Source organism: Misgurnus anguillicaudatus, chromosome 2, assembly GCF_027580225.2.
Source record: "Misgurnus anguillicaudatus chromosome 2, ASM2758022v2, whole genome shotgun sequence".
In the NCBI taxonomy this organism is placed as follows: domain Eukaryota; kingdom Metazoa; phylum Chordata; class Actinopteri; order Cypriniformes; family Cobitidae; genus Misgurnus; species Misgurnus anguillicaudatus.
Window position 1 is genome coordinate 22,294,125 of NC_073338.2, and position 9,380 is coordinate 22,303,504.

Below are 9,380 nucleotides of genomic sequence, written 5' to 3' on the forward strand. Positions count from 1 at the left end.
ATGACCCACTACAATTCTGAAGAACATTGCTTAGCAAAAAATGCAACACATTCTCACTTCGCAAGGCGTCAAAATCTGAAGCATGTTCAAACGCCTTCAGCGTCAGTATGAAGACGCGAAGGGTGCCCCTATGCGTCACTATATCGACGAAATGGGAACTCCGTTGCTTTCATGCTAATCCCTCAGCGTCGGATATAGACGAAAGGGAATCCCGGAAGGTGATGCCGTCACGTTATGCAACGATCGGCAGGATCATGCCACTTCTGGGCGGTAACTACTCAATTTTTTTCCAATTTTTAAAACATTGTCGCTTGGGGTTGGGGTTAGACTTGGGGTTTGGATGTCAGTTTGTTTATACTTTTTGTCTTCTGATTTTTAAGCCACTGTTGCTTGGGGTTAGAGTTCGGGTTTGGGTTAGGATGTCTGTATTGGTTTATACTTTTTGTCTTCTGATCAACATGATCTCACAAAGTTCCGTGGGATAGTCACGGAATTTTTTGCTCATTTTTCCGTGGCATTCTCACGGATTGGTTACTCAACTGCTTTTTCCTATTTTCAAACCATTGTCGCTTCGGTTTAGGGTTAGATTTGGTGCTTGCGTTACTTTGTCACTGTAAGTATTGGTTTATACAATTTTTTCTGATGTATTCTTTTATATTTTCTAAACTTTAATCAATTGTCACCTGGCATTGGGGTTAGAGTTGGGTTTGGGTAAGGATGTCATTTTATGTAAATCTAACCCTAAACCGAAGCGACAATGGTAAGAAAATAGGACAAAACAGTTGAGTAACCAATCCGTGAGAATGCCACGGAAAATAAAGTCCGCATTGTCGCTTGGGGTTAGGGTTAGAGTTGGGTTTGGGTTAGGATGTAATTTTATGTAACAGAAAGTCGTTCTAACCCCAAGCGACAATGGTAAAAAATTTGGAAAGGGAATTGAGTGGTTGCCGTCCAGGGGCGGCATGATCCTGCCGATCGTCGCGTGGCGTGACGGCGTCGCCTTCCGGGATTCCCTTTCGTCTGTGTCTGACGCTGAGGGATTAGCATGAAAGCAACGGAGTTCCCATTTCGTTGATATAGTGAAGCATAGGGGCACCCTTCGCGTCTTCATACTGACGCTGAAGGCGTTTGAACATGCTTCAGATTTTGACACCTTGGGGAGTGAGAATGGGTTGCAAAATAGTAGTATTTTTCTATCAATATCATTACATTTTTGTAGGTGTGATATACCATTTTATATAAGCACTCTGAATGCTTGGTGTAGCTAAACACTGCTTCATGAGGCATACTTAAATTAAAATATATTATAATCTTTTGTTGTTGTAAACAAGCAGATCTTAAGATGTTAATTGGACTATTCATTTCAATTCATTCTTTCAAGCTTTCCAATAGCTATGGACTTTCATTCCAAGCATTTCAAAGCATATAGTGAGATATGTTGTGAAAGCCCTGGCTAGGTCAGATTTGCATGTTCTCCCTGTGTCCACATCAATGGACACAAACATGCCAAAAACATGCAAGTTAAGTGAATTGGAGATACCAAATTTTCCCTTGCCAAACATGTGTATGGAACTTGTGTGGATCAATTTGAGTATGGATTAACCGGTTCTTGCCATGTATATAGCCTTAGATGCTGGAATGGCGTGTATAATTAAGAAAGAAAGAGGCCATGAATATGGTTTAACATAATGGAATTGATCCAGATGTGTGTTTTAGCTGTGGAATAAAGTGTCAATGAAAGGATGACTGCCTCAAACCTTGCATGGGGAGAGAGACTGCACCAAAACCAGACTAAGTTGAAAGTCGGATAGGGGAAGAGGATGTGGCTGCTAACCGCACTATGGGAGCATAGAAAGGACATAACATATGTTTTACAGACACAGACACAGAACTGCATAATAACCCAGCTAACCGCAATGAGGAACTGCTTGCTTGCTTTCTTGGTGAACTATATATCAAAACTTGAAATAAATTGTGTCAAGATAGGAACATATAGTTGCCCGATCAAGCTCGTAGGCAATTGGTATTTAATCTATACATTAGAACAGAGTTCCGGTTATTCGTAACACACATCTAACCAAAATACACTTGAATTTGGTTACATGTCATTGTTGCCAAAATAACTTGAGAGATCATGTAAGCTGTCAGGATCTTGATCTAATCAGACTGGATCCATGTTAAGTTCATGTGTTTATGTTTTGTGTGGAGTTGTGACAGCTTGTATGAATTTCTTTTTTCTGCTAAACACAAAAGAAGATATTTTGAGAAATGATGGTAAACACTAGGGGTGACCCCGAATAGTCGAAGATTCGATGCATCGATAGGACAAGCCTGATTCGACGACCAATCTCATAGTCAAATCGTCGCAGATGTGTTATGAAATGAGGATCCTTCAATTTTGGCCATATATGGGTGAACACATTATCTGATTTCACATATAACAGTTTTCTCCCAATATATTAATATACATATTATGATAATGCTGCAAATAATATGTGAAGTAGCAGCTTTGAATAAATATTTTTAAAATGCGTTAATAAATCCAACAACCCCTGTGACCGGGCTACACGTCCATAAGAGGTTCCTATAAACCATTGCCTCTTTGTTTCTACATTTAAAAGACAACGCTGGCAATTCTGGATATACTTTCGTTCTTTTAATAATTTCTTTATTTTATTTTATTTATAAATCACTCTGGGTAATCTGATTTATCTATTTGGTTTGTGTTTTGTTTCCGTGCACTTCAGGCATACTGCACATATTTGTTCTGCACCTTGTTACTTCTGACCTTATTTTATTAAAAAAATATATATTTATTATAAACGTAAATTCTGATCTAATTTAAGTCTGTACATTTTGGATTGCTTTTCGTTGTATTGATGTTGCGCTATTGCGTGCTGGCCATGCTTGCGCATGCAATTTAGACGAACGGGCTAGGTGCTCTGCGTCTCATATTTAGGAGTTCATCAAACTAAACATTAAAAAATAGATGTTTTTCGACAGGTATAAGTTTTTAAAATGTATTTAAAACAGAGTGGTTTTCTTGTCAAAAGTTAAACTACAAACACACAGCAGATAGTGACCATTGACTTCCATAGTAGGTAAAAAATGTTTTGGAAGTATTGTGATAAATGATGAAGAAAATATTTTGATAAATGATGGTAAGCACACAGTTAACAGTACCGATTAAATTCCATTATATGTTTTTATTCCTACTATGGAAGTGAATGGACACTATCTACTGTGTGTTTACCATCATTTTTCAAAATATCTTATTTTGTGTTCATCAGAAAAAAGAAATTCATACAGATTTCGAACAACATGAGGATGAGTAAATGATGACAGAATTTTCATTTTAAAATGAACTATCCCTTTAAACAGTCAGTTGTACATTTTTTAAATATAAAACACAGTCTACTTACAGGCTCCAAGTCAGAAGCGGGTGGAATTATGATAATAACCATTGGGTCTAAGTCAACATGTCAATGACGTAAATTGTTGCCTACAATCCGTGTGTTTGTTGTAGTCTAAGGAAAGAGACGATAACTCGCGTCATTGGTTTTTTAGGATTTGTACTTTTGCATATCGTTAACATGTACTTACACACACACACACACACACACCGAAGGATGTGTAAAATCGTGAATCAGAACATATGGGCTTTTTAAACCCCTCAACTCCCCCCACACACACAAACACAGACCCCCCCAAATAAAAAATCCCAAATAACCCCTACTTACAATGCTAATGCCAGTACTAAGATCAGTCTCTTCTTACATGCTTATCTTATAAGAAGAGATTAAAGATAAAGTCAGTTCTAGGTTAACTGCTTGTAATCTGTTGCCATTTCTATTCTAAAATGACTTCTAAGAATTAATACAAAACTGTCTGTTTCGTATCTATACGGTTCACTCTGCATTGCGTCAGTAGTTGACGCTATGGGGAAACTCCTATTTCTCTGATACTGAACCCTATTGGTTAATGTCTGTAAAAATCACAGACCAAATGGAGCCCGTCAATTCGGGCGGGGCACTGCAGCTCATACCAAGCCCCTCTGCCCTTCTAAGATATCCACTCTGAGCGCATCATCAGCCTGGGACGGGCCCACGCCGAGACCGCTTGCACAAATTGCTCAAACGCCACTGTAATTTTCACAGACATTAACCACTAGGCTTCAGTATCGTAGAAACATGAGTTTTCTTATAGTGGCAGCTTCTGACCCAATTCTTGTTCCCGTTATCGCAGGAAACGAGGGTTACACGAGTAACCTTATCATTCTCTCTAGAGATTTCCTGTTTTTCTATATCTGACCGAAACCTCTCACACCTGTGATAATGTCCATAAATGGTGTTTGAGTTAGGTCTTCCTCCTGCAGAAGCTTTTCTGTTTTGGATGATCTTCTTGCAAGAATTAAAGATCAAAAGTTTCTGTGTTGATTTTATTTCAGCCTCACTATTGGCTAGCACCTGGCATTTATCTTTAAAAAAAGGAGGCATGTGACAGGATATCATTCTGATTGGCACAACTGAATCTGTTTTAAGAGCGGGCCAGCATGAAGAATGCGAGTTAAGAAGCTCAGACTGTCACTGGATCATCAAGATGAAAATCATTTCTGTTGTTTTTCTACTTTTATTAGATCTATCAAACTGCTTTGCAAAGTCAGGTAGCTTCTCTATTTTTCCCTTTATTCAAACTGGAACAGGAATGAATGGTTAATGGAGAGTAAATAGCTGAAAACTACACTAAAAAAAACCTCATCAGTTGAACGTATTTTAATTGCGTGGTACATTTCCACAAAATTATTACACTGAACCATTGTGATTTTTTAAATATGACTAATACATTGACTTAATGTATTTTTTATATAACAGCATCAGATTAATGTAATTCAATTACATGGCACATTTCAACGTAACATTATTAGATTAAAGCAACACTATGTAGTTTCCATGTAAAAATGACTTACAGCTCCCCCATGTGGTTGAAAAGTGCAACAGTGCCTGGTATCCGACACTCTTCTGCAGGCAGGGGGAGGGGCGGGGCTGTGTTTCCTACCCTCCACCGCCACTTTCAGAGTGTGCTTGTAGCAGCTAGAAGGATGCTTAGGTTGCAGTAACAGTACAATTTGTCCAGTTAAAAGTTGTTCTATCACTGAAATAATTTTAGAGACATTATTTAAAGGTAAAAAAACTACATAGTGTTGCTTTAAAGCAATGTGATTTTCTAAATATGACTTTATTACATTAATCTAATGTATTTTTATTAAAATCAAATTTCATATTACATTAATGTAAATTAATTATGTGGCAAATTTCCACATAAAAAATTACATTAGTATAGTTGTATTTTATGTTTGTTGGATGCAATTAAACTCTTTATGCTGGAATTATCAACAATGACATTAAACTAATGTGACTGTTTTCAAAGAAACTTGGCTTATTACATTGAAGTAATGTAAATTTCTTTAAAAACAAAAATACCTTTATTACAATTTCATTAATATCAAATGTATCTTTATAGTATTAAACCCAAGTGTTTTTGCCTAAGTCAAACTTAATACACCAAATACAGTACACTGATTCAATCCAAAACTTTCACAGCAGTTACTTAAGCAAAAAATATTTTTCAAAATTTATTTGAGAATAAGTACAATTAAAAGGTTTTAACCAAGACATTTTAATATGCATTTCTTTCTGACATGAAGGGGTGGTTTCCCTGACAGGAATTAGTTAATCTAAATGTTAGAAAATCATAAGATGTTAAAAAGCCATCAAAAAGGCATTTATAGAGGTTAATAACTGCTCTCAAAAAATCTAACTTATAACATAGTTATAACAATATAAATCAAATCAGTTATTTGAAATAGATCTAAATCTGCATGATTAGTACAGTCGTAACTATAATATAATGACATTATAGCAATGCAGGCCGCACCTTTAAAACCCTCTTGGAAGTATATGACTGAGTAGTTATTACTTATAAATCAGTGTATAATGGATTATGAGCATGTGCATTGAAATGCAAATGCATCACTTATAAGTAAAAATATTATAAATGTAACTATACGGTTTTTATAATGGGGTAGTGTTGTTGTGTCTTTATAAATATATTTTTTATTATTTATTATTAAAGGGGGTTGTGATTAATTATAAGCATGGTCTTCATAGAAAGTGTTACCAAAAAAAAACATTTGTTTCTGAATGTATAATAGTTTAATTGACCTAAAATGAACAATTCATGACCATCCAATTATTTGCTTTTTTAATGTACTGTATCTCATCCATGTTATTTTTTTGTGCAGAAGGAAAGTTTCTGATATATAGTGTGCATTATAACCAATGCATAACAAACAACCTGGAGCAACTTTCTGTCTGTGACCCACACGCTGACTCACAACAGTTTCGCTGGATTTCAAAGGATCGCATTTTGAATATTTACACAAAGAAATGCCTTGGAGTTGGTAGTAAATCTGTGGGTGAAAAGCTGCAGTGGTTGATGTGTGAAGACGACAAGGTTTTGCAGATGTGGGAATGCCAAAGCGATTTATTGCTTCAACTAAAGAATGAATCTCTGTATATTTCTGTAAATGATAATGGTGTGCCACTCATCTCTAAAGACACTGAAACAAAGAGTCAATGGACAATTCAGGGTACACAGAACAACATTTGCTCTCGGCCTTATGAAGGTAGGTGCATTAAAGTACACTATCAGCTGAACTAATGCTGCGTTCCAGTCAGGTTTTTGAACCCGTGAATTACGACTTCAAAACCACGACTTACGACTCTATGCGTTCCAGGGAGCCTGTAACCCGTGTTTTTACAACCTTCTACCTATGAAAGTGCACTGGAATGGCAGTCAAACCCGTGACTTCCCACCCGTGAACTGGTACTAGATCGATGTACTCCCAGTTCAGAGTCGTGAGCCGTGGTTTTGAAGTCGTGATTTACGGGTTACAGGTTGCCTGGAACGCAGCATTAGCATGGAGTTACAATGCTTGAATTTGTCACAAATGGATAAAACTTGAATGCACTGTATGTCCGTTTGAAATAAGGTTCCTGCAAAATGTATACATTTGTGTTCTTCAGTTAGGGAGTTTGTCCTGCACTGCAGATCATAACGTTCATTGCATGTGAAAAGAAAAACATGATTTAAGTTTTTTAGAAAGTGCAATAGTAAGTCTGACATAACTTAATTTAAAAAGCAACCCATTTTTACCATTAAACATGTTTTAACATGATCTTTTTTACTGTAGCCTACTCATGCTAATTAATCTGTCTAAACTATCAATACATTATATATTATATAATATGACATTTATTGTTTCAAGTTCATTCAATATTTTTACGTTTTTTAAAGTAATTTCCGATTTTAAGTGTGTATTGCAATCATTGCTTCAATAGCTAAATGATAAAATATTCTTTAAAATTCTTATTAAATGTTGATTTTTGTTTTATAGAATTATACACAATTGATGGCAATGCAGCTGGGCGTCCATGCCACTTTCCTTTCCGATATAACAATATATGGTATGATGATTGTACCAATATTGATTCCAATAGTCTATGGTGTGCAGTTGAGTCTGACTACGATGTTAAACCGTTGTGGGGCTACTGCCCAACACATGACAGTAACAGTAAGTTTTCCTTTCACTCCAGCCTAATTGTTATCTACATGATAAACAGGACATTTTCACTTATCGGTAGTCAATTTTATCACGACAAACATTATGACTATCAATTTTAATTTGAGAACATTTGCTTCTACATATTTATGGATTATATTTTCACAGGTGACATGTGGATGAAAAATCCTCTAACAAATGTCTATTACACAGTGAATGATAAGTCGGCTCTGACATGGCATCAAGCAAACAAGAGCTGCCAGCAGCAGGGTGCAGAGCTTCTGAGTGTTTCTGAGCTTTATGAATACATCTTTGTATTAGGTACAGAGCTTTATTGTTATTCAGATGTTACATGCAAGTTTTTATACAGTAAGATATAAGCAGATGATATACGAAGCTATCAATACTCACAAAGAAACAGAACATTAAAGGTATTCAAAAGACAGCACATTTCTGACTGTAAAATGTTAACCAGGAATGATGTGGGAGAGACAAGGTATTCTGTGGGCAGGACTGATAAAATCAGATGGGTTCAGTAAATCGCAGAGGAGAAATGGTAAGATTTACCTTTCAGACTAACTGAATTGTAGCTTAACTGGTCTGAGACTTAGCAGCGCTGAAATCAAGGGATTCATCAGAGACAATAGAAATGAAACAGTACATCAGTTCAATCAAGCTACAAAACTGTAGATTTCAGACTTGTCTATCTGAAAAAGCAAAAGTAATGATCACATTATTGTGTCTTATATTATATTGCTAGATTTAAAAAATTTACCTTTTACCCCAAAAGCACAAAACAACACAAAGGTAAACGTTTGTGTGTTTTACACCTTGAACGCATTGTTATGTAATCTAGATTTAATGAAAATGTAGCAACTCAAAGGGACAGAACTTTTGACAGTGCATGCTTTGATTGATCAAATCATAGACATTTGTGTCTTGTCCTATTGAATAGCTAAAATGTTTCTCTATTTGTCAAAGGAAACCCAGGAACAAAACCAGATGACATTTGTAGTGCCATATCATCTTCAGCTTTAGAAATAATAAATGAACCTTGTTCAGAAAAGCATGGATACATCTGCCAAAGAGGCCGCTCTGTCCCCACTGATCCACCTGGTAAACTTTACATTTTTGGGGGGTTGGTTTTGGTTGCTACATGTGTTGTTTGTATCTCCTTGTTGATAAATGAATCCAAATTCAAAGAAATGTAATAATGTACAGTAATGCCACTTTATAAATGATATATACACTTATTCTTATTAAAACTACAATAGTTCTTCAATGAAGACCTTTTTTTTTCATTAACATAAGGGACAGAAAACAAGTTTTTTGAGATAATGGAAATAAACGTTGCAAGTTAATTGTAATACATTGCAAGTTACATTGTAATACCCAAGTTGATCGGAAACACCCACACTTCGCATTGTGTCAGTAGCTGATGCTATGGGAATGCATCCCAGCATGTTGTGCTATGACGGACTTTAATGCATGTAAACTATAGACCAGGCACTCACAGAGAAACTTCACAACGGTAACAATGACCATATCGTTAGCTAACAATGCTTTTGGGAAATGCAGCCCTGGTTGTGTTTCCGACAGATCGATTGGCAATGGGGGCGTGGTTTGCCGCTTAAGCCGCTACATACATTTTAAGTGTGGAAAAGAAAAAAGAATGTGAGCTATATCACAGCGGGTCTATATCTTTTGTTTTGTGCCAGCCCGTGAAGAAAGACCACTTCTGCAAGTGAAGGGTAGGCTA

At 36.2% G+C, this 9,380-nt stretch overlaps 1 protein-coding gene across 1 annotated transcript; it reads left to right on the forward strand.

Moving 5' to 3' along the window:
• Positions 1–6,304: 6,304 nt before the first annotated feature.
• Positions 6,305–9,167, forward strand: LOC129443482 (macrophage mannose receptor 1-like). Its single transcript, XM_073871234.1, has 5 exons — positions 6,305–6,685; positions 7,457–7,633; positions 7,790–7,942; positions 8,097–8,177; positions 8,603–9,167. The coding sequence occupies exons 1-5, from the start codon at positions 6,496–6,498 to the stop codon at positions 8,830–8,832; spliced, it is 831 nt and encodes a 276-aa protein (XP_073727335.1). The 5' UTR covers positions 6,305–6,495; the 3' UTR covers positions 8,833–9,167.
• Positions 9,168–9,380: the final 213 nt, after the last annotated feature.

Excerpts from the sequence above, each read along its gene's own strand:
- LOC129443482 (XM_073871234.1), top strand. The coding sequence starts at position 6,496 with ATGTGTGAAGACGACAAGGTTTTGCAGATGTGGGAATGCCAAAGCGAT. Across the intron at positions 7,634-7,789 it reads CCCAACACATGACAGTAACA|GTGACATGTGGATGAAAAAT; the intron begins GTAAGTTTTCCT and ends ATATTTTCACAG. Across the intron at positions 7,943-8,096 it reads TGAATACATCTTTGTATTAG|GAATGATGTGGGAGAGACAA; the intron begins GTACAGAGCTTT and ends AATGTTAACCAG.